This window comes from Corticium candelabrum, chromosome 1, assembly GCF_963422355.1.
Source record: "Corticium candelabrum chromosome 1, ooCorCand1.1, whole genome shotgun sequence".
NCBI lineage: Eukaryota > Metazoa > Porifera > Homoscleromorpha > Homosclerophorida > Plakinidae > Corticium > Corticium candelabrum.
Genome location: NC_085085.1, coordinates 12516384 through 12531984, shown reverse-complemented (window position 1 = coordinate 12531984; position 15601 = coordinate 12516384). Strand labels below are relative to the sequence as shown.

At 42.5% G+C, this 15601-nt stretch overlaps 3 protein-coding genes across 5 annotated transcripts in view; 2 read left to right on the top strand and 1 right to left on the bottom strand.

The window, feature by feature from the left end:
• LOC134198626 (golgin subfamily A member 3-like) overlaps positions 1–4650 on the top strand; it is a 4668-nt gene extending 18 nt beyond the window's left edge. Inside the window, exons 1-3 of the mRNA XM_062668037.1 lie at positions 1–3833; positions 3891–3932; positions 4393–4650. The exon at positions 1–3833 is cut by the window's left edge and continues 18 nt beyond it. Coding sequence (XP_062524021.1) covers positions 88–3833; positions 3891–3932; positions 4393–4489 — 3885 coding nt within the window. The 5' untranslated portion in view covers positions 1–87 and the 3' untranslated portion in view covers positions 4490–4650. The remainder of the gene's footprint in view (positions 3834–3890; positions 3933–4392) is intronic.
• Positions 4503–9597, bottom strand: LOC134183597 (signal peptide peptidase-like 3). Its single transcript, XM_062651184.1, has 12 exons — positions 9417–9597; positions 9278–9355; positions 9029–9099; positions 8827–8946; positions 7144–7225; positions 6099–6229; positions 5934–6040; positions 5806–5877; positions 5608–5742; positions 5415–5541; positions 4763–4872; positions 4503–4704 (listed from the first exon to the last, which is right to left on the bottom strand). Exons 1-12 carry the CDS (start codon positions 9428–9430, stop codon positions 4633–4635), a joined length of 1119 nt encoding a protein of 372 aa, XP_062507168.1. The 5' UTR covers positions 9431–9597; the 3' UTR covers positions 4503–4632.
• Positions 9598–10104: 507 nt separating this feature from the next.
• On the top strand, positions 10105–15601 carry LOC134183560 (transcription factor SPT20 homolog). Of its 3 annotated transcripts, none has more exons than XM_062651151.1 (19): positions 10105–10161; positions 10219–10334; positions 10409–10490; positions 10873–11002; positions 11073–11101; positions 11158–11193; positions 11254–11292; positions 11349–11462; positions 11556–11606; positions 12251–12295; positions 12371–12465; positions 12521–12674; positions 12733–12789; positions 12851–13068; positions 13119–13151; positions 13214–13821; positions 13880–13977; positions 14400–14610; positions 14665–15601. In XM_062651151.1, the coding sequence occupies exons 1-19, from the start codon at positions 10129–10131 to the stop codon at positions 15399–15401; spliced, it is 2886 nt and encodes a 961-aa protein (XP_062507135.1). In that variant the 5' UTR covers positions 10105–10128; the 3' UTR covers positions 15402–15601. The 3 variants fall into 3 exon arrangements, with proteins under 3 accessions (XP_062507135.1, XP_062507127.1, XP_062507143.1); XM_062651143.1 differs by having other exon boundaries at positions 13877–13977; XM_062651159.1 differs by having other exon boundaries at positions 10118–10161; positions 10234–10334; positions 13877–13977.

The following is a 15601-nucleotide window of genomic DNA, read 5'->3' as shown; positions in this document are numbered from 1 at the left end:
GTATTTACGATTTTGCTTAGTTTTCTAGGTGGCTGATGTTAGTTTCCTTGCTGCTTATCTTAGGCCGTAACGACCATCACGTGACCAATGGATCTTTTGAATGCTGTCACTCAGCAATTTCTTGGTCCCGCTTTTCACGAAAGAGTGCAGTTGTTTAACGCCAAGCGAATGTCTAAAAACTCTAGCCAAGCTGACGCGTCTGAAGCGAGCGACGGAGAGGAAAATCCGTTACAGTCTCAGATGCGGAGTATGGTGTTGGATATCTACAATGAAGGAACGACAACGCAGCAGCAAGAAGTACGGGGATCTCATAAACCAGTTGATTCTGATGATGTGGATGAGCCATCAATGTTGGTCAGACGTCAGACAGGCAGAGAAGCAAGTAAGGGTGTGGAGTCATCTTCATCTCGACCACCAACTCGACCACATTCAGTGTCAGGATTGAGTCTGACGACGGCCACTTTTCCTCAGACCGAGAGTTTGCCGAAGAGCAGTTATGATGTGGCTCTTAATGCTTCGGTTGAGTTGAGGTCTGACTCTTGTTCTGTTACGCCTCGGAGTGGCAGCAGTGATTTGTCTGCGTCTCACAGTTCTTTACCAGAATCTCTTAGAGAATTGAATTCACACCTATTGACATCTCCATTGACTGATGGAGAGCAAGTGTCTGTAGCTACTGGATCACAAGGTGTCATGTCAGGATTTAGGCGAAAACTCTCATTTGACAAATCTGAGAAGCCAATGGATGCATCTTTAAATGTATTTGCAAGTGAGTCAGTCTCATCAAAACTGTCAACTATACTAACTAGTCAAACTCAGTGGCCAACCAAGTTAAATGTAGCGGATTCATTTGGCATTATTAGAGACAAAGAATCGTCTGATCAAACTCAAACTCAACAGGAAAAACTAGTTACTGGTCGTTGTGCTTTCTTGCCTTATACGCCACCATTTTCTCAAGGAGTTAAATGGGCATCTCCGTCGTCTATCCAGACAGACAGTGTGAAACGTAAGGCTCGGAAAGCTGCCTTACAGCTTCAGAGTTTACAAGAAGAGAGCGCGCACTTGCAAGGAAAATTTAACAGCATGCAGAGAGAATACTCTCAACTCCTGGAAGATAAAACTGCTTTGCAGTCATCACTTGCTGCATGTCAAGCTGAACTTGATATATCTAGGCAGAAAAATGAAACACTGCGTGTAGAGCAGACAGAACTACAGCGGGCATTCAATCTCACTGACAGCAACAAAAAGGAAAGTCGGGTGAAACATCAAGAATCAGCAGGTGTGAATGAAAGCAGACTCTCAGAACTGGAAAAACAAGTGATGTCATTACGGGACCAGAACACTAAATTAGGCTTACAGCTAGAACAATATGTTACTGCTTTGGTATCTAAGGAAAATCGGGTCACGGAACTGGAAACTCTCTTGAAAGAATCTTGTGAGCTTGTTGCCACACAACAGTCTGACTGTTCTATGTTGTCAAATAAACTGCTATTTCATCAAAAGAAGATTGAAACACTAGAGACCTTGAGAGATGCATCAGAGCAGCAAATAGAAGAATTAAGGCATCTTCAGAAAACAATGCAAGAAGAGAAAAGTAGATTGAAAACTGAAATGAAGAGCTGCCATGATGAGCTTGAACAGAGTCAGTCTCAGCAATTGCAATTGGAGTTGAGGTTTTCTGGTTTACAAGAAGCTCGAATGACCGAAAAGAGACATATGATGGAAATTCTAGAACAGATATCAAACGACTGGTCACGGCATGAAGTAGCATTTGAAAGAGCACAGCAAGAAAAGAGGGGTGTAGATAAGGCACTGAGAGATGCACAGAAAACTGCCAAGGAAGAGAAACAGAGACTTGAACAAATGGCTGAGCAGCTAGGTTTACAACTTGAGGGAACAACCAAGCATTTAGAGGAGCAAGTAAAGTCTGTACTGCAAATAAAGTTTGAGACCTCAAAGATGAAGAAACATTTGGACATGAAGGAACAGCAATGTCACACAGCTGAACAACGCTGTCAAGAAGAACTGATAAAAATCAATGAACTTGAGAGACAGCTGCAGCAAGCAAGAAATGATATAAATGAGATGAAATTGAAAGCCAATAGAATGGAGAAAGACAAGTCAGCTCTTATCAGGGAAAGAGATATAAATGCAGCATCTCATAGTTCTCAGCTATCGATTGCTTATCAAAAGCAACAGAGCATGGAAAAGTTAATCGATTGCAAGACTGACGATATTACACAAAAGGCTGTGGAATTAGCACAGATCAGACAACAGAAATTTGCTGTAGAGAGAGAACTTCAATTGACAAGACAGAGAGAAGAAGAGGCAAGACTAGAACGAGAGAAACTGAAGGACAAATTAGTAGCTGTAGATGCTGATTGCAGGAGCAAATTGTCAGCCAAAAAAGGTGAGATCAGTCATTTGTCAAGCAAACTGGAGGTAGCCTACGATAACATCAATGAGCTAGAAGGTGCAATCAAAACAATGAAGCATGAAGCCATTGTGAGGGATGAAGAATGTCACAGACTGGAGGGTGTATCCCAGAAACTTGAGGAGAAAGTGAGTATCTTAACAGATGAGCTCAAGAGGAAACAACATAGCTACAGAGAAAGACAACTTGCATTGGAACAATCACAGGTGGCTGTTGAAATGAAGTTGGGTAGATTACAAGAGCAGAGCAGATTGGATGTGACAGGTTACCATCATCATCAGCAGCAAGTACAAGAGCTGCAGCAAGAAATTAGTTGCCTTCAGCTCGCAACCAAGTCCCAAGAGCTTGAGTCTGAGCAGAAGATTGAGGAAATGAAAGTAGCATTAGAATTGGAAAAGGGCAAACTGGCAGGTATCTTAGATGCACACTCAGCTCTCAAGCAGCATACGTCTGCACTTGAAGCTGCTTTAGCAAGGCGAGATCAGTCACTTGTCTATTTGTCAGCCAAGGCCAAGTCTGTGTTGGCAGATCATGAAGATGAAGAGCGAGAGGTGACAAGGCGCATTACCTATTTGGAAGCTGAACTGGTAGAACGTTCTGGACAGCTAGACAGTGCCAGGGTGGAACAATCTCAACAAAGACTTCAGATTGAAACGCTGCAGAGCGAATTAGTAACAACAACAGAACAGTCAACTCAAATGACGGCAGCTGTTGAGCAGCTGGAGAAAGAAAAGGATAAACTGTCGAAGACAACAGACATGATCAAATGCAATCTGGAGAGAACAGAGAGAGAATTGAAAAATAGAGACCAAGAAGTGCAGAGGTTTATTGCTGATCTAGAGTCAATGAAGAGTGACTTGCTGATTAAGCAACACGAGCAGAGATCACTTATAGAAAAAGTAGAATCCCTAACATGGGAATTAGAGCTGAAGACTGTCGAATGTGAGCAAAAAGATATATATGGACAGAAGGCTTCAGAAAGGCACAAACTGGAGATGGAAGAGGCACAGAAGCAGCTGGAAATGGTAAAACAATCAAACAGAGAGATGATTGTCAGGCTGAAAGAGACCTGGGATGGCAGAAACTCTTTAGAGGAAGAAGTTATGAGGAGTCGTGACCAAATGGCATTGTTTCAGTTGGAGTCAGAAGCAACTGCTGTAGATGAAATGGAGCTACGGACAGAAGCAGAAATCAGGCGGCAGGAAGCAAGAAGCATTCAAGAAAGGATGGAAAAGCTGGAGATACAAAATGACAACCTAAGACAAACGGCATCGACTCTATTAGATCAGTGCCTTCAGGCACGAAGAGTGCCGTCCTCAAAGCCCACTTTGATATCTGACCCAGTCATGAAGGATGCACTAGACCAGGAAGCTGATGAAACAGTCATGAGCGGATCTGGAAGGCTAGTCTCCATGCACTTTTCTCAGTACGTGCTGACAAAGATGTATTTGTATTGCAGGAGTGTCACAACCAACTTACAACTGTGCCTTGACTTGCTACGGTAACTAAATTGACTTTTCTATTTGTAACCTTGGTGACAGACCTCAATAGTTCAGTCCATATCCATCACCTAACTAGATGATTTTTCGTCTTGAAGCATAAAGCATGATCTGGGTATGGTGTGAGAACATGGTGAGACCACGTACACACGTTGCATCTTAGCGACTGGATATCTTTTCTCCCTGTCAGTGCCTAGACAGGGCAAGATTTAGGACTGATTGCACCCATTCCTAAAAACCATGTGTTTTGTACTACTATTTGCAGAATAGCATACACACATACATACAGTTACATGTTTGGGAAATAGAATTCAATTAGAAAGCCAGTATAGAAAACACACATAAATCGTTCAAATGCTCAATGGCTTGGAAGGTCTATCACCAAAGTTTATGCTGATGTCACTCATTTGTTAAAAAATGGTACTGCAGTGACACTGACAGTTTGTGTCTTCTATTCTGCAGGAATGACATGGACAGACTGCAACGTGAAATGGAAGATCATGGTGGTACATCAGCTTGGTTGCGAGATGACAGTAAGCATGTCAGCGATCAAGAATGAACAACAGTTGGTCTCAATGTACAAGCCACAATCGAATAGTACGCCAGGGAATATTCTAAACAAGTGTCTCTTTATCATCTAGTTGTGTGTATACTACATCATCGTTGTTATTCTATTATTTATTTATTTTCTAATATTACATATTACACTGTTAGAACATCTGCGGGCTTCTCTAGACCAGCAAACGGCTCTACCCACATGCGTCGTAAGTCACCCTACAAATGCAACACATGTCTTAACGTCTCAGAGGCAATGGCTACATGTTGCATGTACCTGAACTCGTGCCAAGATAACAACTGGAATCAAAGTACAAGGCACCAGATACAGTAGAGCTGGTTGGGCATGGTGAGTCAGCTCCGACACCATAGAAGCTAATAATAAACCTAAACATAACACAAATTGACAAGAGTGTCTATATGTTTGCCATATATAATAATTTTATTATACATGTACTGGGAAGCAGTTTGCACTGGTGCACAAACCTGGAACTATCATACATATTATATTGTACAGTGCCAGTCTCGCTTGGCAGAGATGATATTAATTCAAAATGTATGACAAGGACACCCTTTAGTCATGTGCTTACAATGTGTGTGTGTGTGTGTGTGTGTGTGTGTGTGTGTGTGTGTGTGTGTGTGTGTGTGTGTGTGTGTGTGCGCGCGCGCGCCTGATCAGTCTCCAAAACTGCTTTTATTTATTCTCAATCTAGGTTATCAATTATGTATGTCGAGATAACATGTACATATGGTAGTGCGTACAACTAATAAGTACATATAGGTAAACATGCATGACATAGTGCAACATGTAGTATTACAGACAAACCACATACACATTTACCACTCAGGGATATAACTTTAGTGCCATGTGACCATAAAGGACATGAAGCCAGCCACACAAAACTTTATCTATTAGAGACTTGACTCACCTACGGCATAGCCCATAAGAGCAATAGTGAAATAATAGTACTTGAATCCTGTTGACTTAGGTTCATAATATTTTGCCTTGTGATGATCAAACCGCATAACAAAGCAGAGAAGTAAACCTGGCATGACCTACACATGTGCATACATCAGAGCACAAGACAACACGGCAGCATGGCATCACAATGTATCTCATACAATGTCTCCTAGGCCAAGCATGGCAAAATGGCCTTGCACGTTTGTGCTGGGAAACATCAGTTTCCCAGGCAGGGACAGTTGAGGTGCTGACATTCCAACATGTTTCAAGTTCATTCGATTAGCAAGCATGGACACCTACAAGAGACCATGGCCTAGTAACACAACAGTTATGTACAACAAACCCAAAGTGTCTCCAACCGGGTTGTCTGCTTCCTTGGTGGCCACATCAAGCATAACATTGGAGTGAAATATTGCGGAAGAGAAGAAAACCTGATAGAGAGGTTAATGTAGTTTAGCTTAGCTTCCAATTACAAACATAGACTTACCCAAAATACATCATAAAGTAGTAAACCACAAAGCAGCACTGTGGACACTCGCAAGCTTGATACACGAACATATGCTATCATACAGACACATACACCATACCCGAGTGCTAAACAAAAAGGGATATGCGTGACAGGGTGTAAAAGTGTCGTACACAATGATCCTACCATCCATGAGAGCCCAGTGAGCTGTTAATACCCATGTTACAACAACAATAGTAGCAACTAATGCTGAAGCAAGGCCAGCTAGTGACAAGGGACCACAACATTCACAATAGCGACTCCAACACGCAATACCACTAGAAAAGATCTGCAGTTAGTATCATAAATATGTGCACATGTGCACACACACACACACACACACACACACACACACACACACACACACACACACACACATCCTCCCCCTCCTCCTTGTATTGCTTCTGTCTAAATGGACACTACCCCAGTGGGGACACAGACACATTTGTGTCTCTTCAAGTCACTAATGCGTCTGAAACCTCTGTGACACTCAGGGCAGACAACAGTTTGTAAATCAACTTTGCCAGATGACACTTGACTAGACTCCAGACAGGCATGGCAATGGTCTCTCCAGGCAGATCTTGATTTGCTAAGTCATACCAACAGCTTTCTGGAATGTTAAGATCATTTAGGTCTTTCCTAATTATGTCTTTCCAGCATTTCTTAGAGCCACCTTATGGATGCTTTTCTGATAAACACCCAAAAAGCACATCTTGGGAATTCAATGATTGGGCATTTGAGCCAAATGCCCTAACCATTGCATACATCAGTCTTATCCTGTAAGCCCTGCTCCCAAACCACCATGTCTCCTGCAAAGCCGCAACATTAATATTGTATCTGTCTAATTCTCTTACTACAAGGTCTATTTTCCTCTCCTCAACAATAGCTGTTTAAGCACTCACACATGCAGTTTCTGGGGGTCCGTCAACGTCAACGAGCGACCTGACATTCCATGAAGCAAAGTACCAAAGGAATCCTCTTCTGCGACTTTGTCGATGTTCTTTGTGCAGGAAATTGACCCCGAGAGACTTGCAAGTTTTCCGCAGGTAAACAAGTGAGAGACGACACAAGTGATGCCATCCTACGACTCCCGGTCCACACACCATACACACACAAACACACACACACACACACACACACACACACACACACACACACACACACACACACACACACACAAGCAAAGTTTTACCGGCATTGCTGTGCAGGGCAGTCCTTGAAAATATATTGAAAAAATGGCAATACAAAAGCTGCAACTGAAAACCCTGCAATAACTGCACAAAACACAAAGACAAAACCATTACCAAATCATCAAGAAAGATGTAAAAGTCAATCTTTAATCCTATAACGTATCTCATAAATGTTAACTCCCATAAGCTGTCAAATTTGAAGTTACACTGTAAATCATCTGCTTCACTGTAGTAAAGCCATAGAAACAATAGCCTGATTGTGATATTTAACAGGCAGTGGTTATTTAGCCGTAACTGGCTACTGTGTTAAGTACGCTATATTGCAGTCTGTGCTGATTAGACCACATCATTGATGTCATGAACTCATAATGTAAACGAGAATGTCAAGCGATCCGTGTAATGTGCTTTTCCTCGATCTCGCTGGATAGCTCAGAATAATCTCGAACTTTACGTAACACCGACTACTGACTGCTTCTTCCACCAACCACAGACATGATAGAAGCCAACACTACCACCTCTACAAAAATTTGTCTCAACTCCTATTGGCAAGGGTGGTGAACAGTATATCGCCGACTGGGTGCTCCCGCCCCACCAGTCACTTCGCTCCACCTCACCCTAGAGCCTTCATTTATTAAACCAATCGACATGCATAGAAGTCATCAAATTACGAGAAGAGACTACATGGATTGTTTTCATGTTTGTTGTGCATGTGCACGTGATGAGATCACGACATCACTGATTTGGTCCAATCGGCAGAGACTGCTGGTAAAATAGCGTATCTATATAGCGTATATAACAAAGTAGCAGGCCATAGCTAAATAACCACTATGTGTATCTAATATGGCAAAAATTGACTTTACTGAGTAATACAACTAATATACTGCTCCTTTCAGTAAAGAAGTGATATTGAGTTATTGAGTATGTTCTTTGTAAATTACAATTTATCTATAACAGTCTCCCATGATTAAAGCTAGTAGTTTTCAACGAGCCTACAAAATGTACGCTAGAAGGGTAGGGGCTAGGAGGGTAGGGGTTAGGAGGGTAGGGGTTAGGAGGGTAGGGGTTAGGAGGGTAGGGGTTAGGAGGGTAGGGGTAGGTCTTGCATATGCTTGTAAAATGATGATTAGGATATTGATTTATTTATCTTCTCATTTTAATTAGTCCTAATTGGTCTTATCTTCAAACCAAGTATCCCAGGAAATAAAAAACACCTTACCACTTGGAAAAATACAAACACAAACAAGTCCATTGTCTTCATAGCTAATCACTGCCTACTCGTGCAGCAAAACATGGCAGGCCTGTACAAAGTGGAAGCCAAGGCATGGAGGAGCGCCGTGCCTTTTGTATGCTGGGGAACAACCCTGTCTTAGTATAATGCATACATGTCAGCACGTGATCAGAAAATCGTCATTGTAAAAACACACTTTTGGGAGGAGAAGGGTAGCCAAAAAGCGTACGTTTTGTACCCTCGTAAAAATGACGACAATTGTAAACCACCCATAATACATTTCCATCTCTCTTTTTCATTTTCAATCAAATCTATCCACAAACCTTACTACCCTATTTCCACTAAGTAGAAATACAGACATCAATTCATTGTATTAGTGACAAGTACCAGTTGCTTTCAATATCACCAGTCGTCAGCAACTGACTGTCTGCTTTACATCACAACAGGTATTTCTCACCTGTACTGACGACAGTGAAGAAGAACTGCATCGAGTCGAAGAAATAGAAAAGCATGAGAAGAGAAACAGACGCCCCAACAGGCAAAAACAACGCCTGCTTAGAGTCCAAAATCTGAAGGTCTGTTGCACCCAACACGAACAAAAAAAAACACAATAAACAACGAGGCGACAAGCTATCAGTCCGCTCTTGCTCAAAACCTACTCGACTGCCTCGTATTTGTCACCACGGTGCCATTCTCATCGACCGTCTCTTCTTCGTCCAACTTCAGAGACCTAATTAGAGAAGAAAGAGAACACAATTATTACCACCAAGGCAAGCATCCACGCAAATCTCGGCAAAGCTCCAGGCGTTGACCACCTGTCGGAGTCACGACCCTCCACCCGCAGCAGAGGCGAGCACAAAAAAGCTGCTAGCACACACACACAAACACACTATTTGCTCTCGACTTACTGCCTGGAGCCGTGAACAACGAGACAAATGGCACTGCCGAAGATCGCAAGTCGACTTGTGTCTGTCAACATGGAAAGCCTAACAGAGCACGAACATAACGACCGACCGACGATCTGGCATCTCGCTAAATTGGCCTAACCATTCCGGCGTCATTGTGACTGCGATCACGCCGCGACGGTTCCTTTGCACGGTAGGACGACGGGGCTCCTTCTGCTTGATGTCTCGTCTTCCGACGATACGCTAGATGAAGTTTCGACCGGTGATGATGATCCTCGTTCGACTCTAACTCAGTCCCTAGCCACGCACGAGATCGGCTGTTGTTTATGATGTGGTATCCCGGATGGAACACTTCCGGTTTCCCAAAATAGTGGAAATTATTCTATTCGCAACGGAAAAACATTGTTGGGGCGAGCTTCAATACACCTCTTTGCAACAACTTTGTCCTTTACATTCTTCGTTCACGTTTCAATCGTCTCACTCGACGTACTGTACAGCCTAGAATTGCACGATGCCTTTCTAATATCTAATCTGCTGTATTCTACCTAACATGCACTGTCCAGCTAGCACCTAGAAATACAAACAAGAATACAGTAGTTATTAATTAGTTATCTATTTAAATTTCGGTCAGCCAGGCTTTTTTATCTTGGTAATCAAAAGTGCTAACTAATGTAATTAGATGAACACTAGCAGTGGTCTCAATGCTTGACTGTCGTGGTTGAGTGATTCCTGAATGTCTGTTTGCTTTGTAGTTAACCACAGCACGCCGCTAGTAATCTAGATAATACAAACAGTTTAGATTCTTGTTGATATGAAACCGACCAGACCGACAAATCACGTGAGTCAGTCTAATCATGCTAGGACACTTCAATCATGAAAGAATCAAGGTAAACATTAGATGAACACTTGCTATGGGTTTGAAGCGTTCAAAGCGTGAAATACAGGCGGCTCTTGATCAGACAAGGCACGTAGGCGGACTGAACGACGACAAAACTACAAGAAGGAATCTGCAGTGCAGAAGCAGTGAGGAAAACATTCATGATAATGATGATGATGATGGGTACAGTGTGTACTATATGACGTGGTCGACTTAGTTTTTTTATATGTATTGTTGGGTTGAATTTGTGTGTACAGAGATGGAAATAGTGGTAGCTTGTGGGATGAATTATATCATGTTTACTGGAAGAAAAATGCTGCAGTGGTGGATGGTTCCAAGGTGATGATGTAATTGCACACATCTGTCTGGATGAGACACGTTGCTCTGAGTGTACAGTTCTGTTGTACAGTACTGTACAACACACACACACACACACACACACACACACACACACACACACACACACACACACACACACACACACACACACACACACACACACACACACACACACACACACACACACACACACACACACACACACACACACACACACACACACACACACACACACACACACACACACACACACACACACACACTGCAGTGCAGCAGTCCTTGAATATAACGATATCAGCATTTATACATTTGACATGAATTTGTCTTTGCTGCCCTATATGTCTCTTTAATCGACTCAACATTTCTCTTCCTGTCATATCAGAGATGGAAAGGGAATGGAAACCTTGTGGAGCCACTTGTTGCATCTGGTCATTTCAAAGTGTCGTTCACCATCAACTTGCTTCCCGATGCAGAAGGATACACAATAACACTAGCAGCAAAGAATGGATCAGGTCAGAACTGAAAGAGTATTATTGCACTCGATAAGCGATCAATTTATTCTCGCATACGATTCTAAAACAGGCGCTGCCTCAACCAGCATTCCATATCAGGCAATGTATTTGTGTTTGCATAGTCTATTTATATGACAATCATTTATATATCGTAGGACACTGAACTGCTAGAATATCTGGACAGTCAACAGGCACAGAACCATCGAAGTTGCATTCAAAAACACGTTTTTGTTATCGCATTGTTGTGACAGATTCCTCCTATGCTCCTCGACATTCTCTGTGACAACGACGTTAGCATGCCGGTTTCTTGTGACTACAATCTGTGATGAGCAGTGTTTGTGTGTAGTCTTGTTTCTTGTACTGCGGATGCCTCATTGCTGAAGTCCGTGATTATCGATGCTACCACATTAATATGTTTGCATACAATAGACATTTGGTGCTTTTGAAACCCACAAATCAGGTAACTAATAAACACATTACATACTTAATTAGCATTAATTATTTATACCTAATTAATTAAACTGCGGGTTACAAAGTTTTTGTCTTCGTTTAGACATTGGCAATGGCTGTTGATGAAATGGCAAGGGAAAGCAATCTCTCACAGGTGACTGTGTATGCATGTGATTTTTTGGTTAGTTATTTGTTTTGTCTACCATGCGTGTACATGGACGGCTTTTCTACTCCACAAGCAGTACAAATCAAATACCACCAGTAGGACAATGTTGAAACATTACAAAGCATGTCATTCGATTCACAGAAATACGGTAAATAGCTAGACCCCATTTTGTTCATAGACAGTTCCAAATTCAGCTCTCTTGTGCAATACAATTAACCAAACCTCCTTTGCAAGGTAGTTTAGGAGAAAGGACTATCGTAATGTAAGTAAAGCGACCAGAACATGGACAGTTACATAACACGAGTTAACAATAACAACTACTCACATTGCAGGCTACTTTACTACTATTCCAGACTACTCATACGTTGTGGTCGAGTGTGTACTCTAAGTCAACTGCAGAGATAAAGCAATAGGCTAGAGCAGGTGACTGTTTTAACTGCATTATACGTGCATGAGTATACAGGATTGTACTCAAAGAACTCAGACATGGCTATTACGGAGGTTTGAGTTTATAGTTGTAAGGTTTTCAGTTTTAACAATATGATACACGTCCATTATGTGAGTGGCCTAAGCTTCTTTCTAGTAGCGGTGAATGCTTATCAATTATAGTCAATTTTGATATTTGTATTCAGGAGGAGAAACTGAGCTTGGAGTCAAAGCTGCTGCTGGCAACTGAGGTGATCTGCCGTACTACTTGTATAAGTGTGTAGTGATGAACATATAGCACTAGACAGCTAATCTGATGACTTTAGAGACCATTGTGTTTGGACCCATCTCCTGATGTATTAGCTGTAACCAGTCACATTTACTGTGAGCAAGACATTTACAATAGCCACGTTATGCGAAAGTATGACATCATACTTTCTTTCTTGAATATTTGTAACTAATGTCAATTATCTTAGAGCAATCAAACATCAGTCTCCTGCAGCAGCCTCAAGACTTGCAGCAAGGAGGCTTGAGCCGGTTCCTCCTAAATTTGCTGTCCATGATTTTATTTTGAGCTCACAACACCAGAAGATTAACAATCCAGCAGCATTAATGCTGAAAAGCAAGCATGTACACACGTCTCTGCTGCTTGCATTCTATCTTTTTATATTACAATTTATCTCTGTAGACAACTGACATGTGGAAGAGACGGCCGTTGCAGCTTAGTACACCTTCATCTCGTGATGTATGTTCAAAGAATGTGCTCATGTAGTGTACACTTGTATCAGACTGGTTACATGTCGTAGGTCGTTCAGCTAGCGAAGAGTCTCGAACTGGATGGTCGCGAGAATGAGTTTGCTCTTGAGTTGCTACAGAGTATCGAAATCAAGCTGGATACAACGAGTGGCAGAGAAGGCCCCGATTGTTGTAAATTGAACGTTTACAGATGCCCGTCTGATGGCGAGTATAGCATTGTTGTTACGTATGGTCAACATGGTGTATACCATGAGACTCAGTCAACAAGGTATGTGCCAGGTAGTTCTTGGGCAGTCGTGTCATGTTGTTTTGCTTTAGACACCAGTTGGGACAGAGAGCGGAAGCACAGAAGTATCACCAGCTCTAGCCTTATTTGTACTATTTGTGATTGCAAATGGCTTTGTTTCTGTTAGGTATTTGAATCGATTTTTGGATTCTTATGCTCGCACTGCTCCTCTAAAATCAGTTCTAAATCGTGTGGAGGGCAAGTTGTCATCAAACAAATCAAATAGTGAACTGTCCCCATTTGTCAAGAGAAGCAGTGCAGAATTGGCACTCTGCATTTCGAATCCAAACAAGACTTTGTTTCCTGAGCCCGACTCTCAACTTCGTCAGATGCCTGATTGTTCACTGTCTTCTGTACCCTCACAGCTGTCGATTCCAAGCGTTTCGTTTATCGCTCCGGACACATTCGTACCAACTTCGAAGGCAGTAGTAACTCCTCGTCCTGCTCCAGCTAAAGTGAGTCGCAGACATTCTGTCTCAACTCCACTTACGAGGAAAGCAAGCACATCAAGTAAAGAAACGCTGCATCCTAAATCTCCTGCTAGTTCTGTAGCTAGTCCCATGAAGACTGCAGCTAGTGTGAAGTTTACTGCTCCACTGACAAGATCAGGAGGTGTGAGAAGGGGGAATGCAGTTGCAGTGAGGAATAGGAGGTCAAGTCTTCCTGTCAGTTCAGCAGACGTGCAGCAGACGTCAACTTCAACTGAGCAGTGGGGTGTAGGAGGTACTGGTCAAGGTGAGTCACCAGATATGTCATATTTGTTGTATCACAGCTCACTGTATCTCTTTAGTAGCTGGTCAAATGAATATACAATCTTCTAATTCTGTTACCAAGACAGCCAACGAGTCGCCTCTTAGCAGTGCTGCACAGGGCTCGGTTACTGCAGCAATGGTGTGTTTTGTTAGTTTCAGTGTGTTGATATAGTGAAAACATACAGAATGGGAGAGAATACAGACAGCTACATAATGACTGGAAACAAGTCGACCAACCTGAATAAGATATAAGCAGTACAGATCCAGACTTGTCAAATAGACAGACAGACTGGCTGAATGACTGATCGACTGATCAAATGAATGACTAATTGACTGACTGGCTGTCATGAGCAGACATCAATGACGACATTACTCAAAGCAGTGCCACAGACCAGGCAGTGATCGTTTGATTGATTAACCAATTAAATAATCAGTTAGTTATGGTTACTAATGGTAACTAATGGTTACTAATGGTTACTAATGGTTACTAAGGGATACTAGTGGTTACTAATTGTTACTAAACTTACAGTTATCAGTAAAGGGCTTGCTTTATTTTTACAGGTTACGTCAAGATTGCCATCTGGATCTCAGGTGTCAGTTCCTACAAGCCCCATGAGTCAGATGGGATCTCACCAGGTCATATCTACTATGGGCTTGCAGACTGTCGGACGACTTACTGGCGGCAAATTTACAACGGTTGTATTGCCATCGAGATCTGTCAATTCTGGAGTTTCGTTGCCTCAAGCTCAAATTACTGTAGCTACTCAAAAAGGTGTGCATTATAATGATATTGACTCTGTGCTTAGTTTAGTCAATTTTTCTGCAGTTGGCACTGCTGTCTCAGCAGTCTCGTCTGCTAGAGGTCATGTAAAGAGTTTATCCAGTCCATCTCAGATTGCTTCTATACAGCAAAGTCCGTATCACATTAGAGGTCAAGCACTAGCAAAGAGTAATTCACTGACATGCACCATACAGCAGTTGGGAAGAAGCGCGGTTGGTCTTACGACAATGGCCATAGCACAACATGGTTCGGAGCTTCAGCTAGTGCAAGGTCAACATTGTCAACCAATTGCCTTGCCAGCTTCTGCTAAGCAAGTGTTGGGACAGCAGAGACCATTAGGACAACCAATACTAGTCCATGCTCCTGGGTCTTATCATTCTCAAGGTGCCATGCCTGTACAGACGGTTCAGTTCTTGTCACAACAGCTGCCGGTCTCTCGGCCTAAAGGAGGAGGATCCAAATCATCTGTTAGCAGCGGAGCCACTGGTGCTCAAAAGTTGACGCCGACTGCTGTCAGTCATCCTGCTGCTGTTCGTCTGGTGTTCACACCGGGACAGACTGTTTCACATATGCCTGGCAAACAGGTTTTCCTTCAATTGCCGCCGACGTTTGGACTGACACAACCAATGCAGACTCTTCAGCAGCAGCCTGCTCAACACGTAGCTCCACAGGCTATGCAGTCGATGGCTTTGCCAGCGTCGAATGTAGTTGTTCCACTGCAAATATCTGCATCTAGTACTAGCACAGCGCCTGCAACTGCCAACACTGGGAAGACTCCCTAGCACACGGGTATTGACAACGAGCTGTAGATTGAGGTCGGCAACTCGTGTTTTACAATCTTTGCTTTTACCATACGTAGACTACCAACTGTCTGTAGTAGAAGTAGGAAATGCAAACAGGCATGTGATAGTTTACCATACTTGATTGCTAGTAACTAGTTAAGCTAATTTATTAACAAGTATTTTAATTAAATTGACAGCTG

Bases quoted from the DNA above. Each gene is read 5' to 3' on its own strand.
- LOC134183597 (XM_062651184.1), bottom strand. The intron at 5,542-5,607 runs GTATGAGATACA...GCACATGTGTAG, and splicing joins TGCTTGGCCTAGGAGACATT to GTCATGCCAGGTTTACTTCT. The intron at 4,873-5,414 runs GTGAGTCAAGTC...TGTTATGTTTAG, and splicing joins TCTTATGGGCTATGCCGTAG to GTTTATTATTAGCTTCTATG.
- LOC134183560 (XM_062651143.1), top strand. From the start codon at position 10,129: ATGCTAGGACACTTCAATCATGAAAGAATCAAG. The intron at 12,675-12,732 runs GTACACACGTCT...TTATCTCTGTAG, and splicing joins TAATGCTGAAAAGCAAGCAT to ACAACTGACATGTGGAAGAG. The intron at 13,069-13,118 runs GTATGTGCCAGG...GTTTTGCTTTAG, and splicing joins CATGAGACTCAGTCAACAAG to ACACCAGTTGGGACAGAGAG.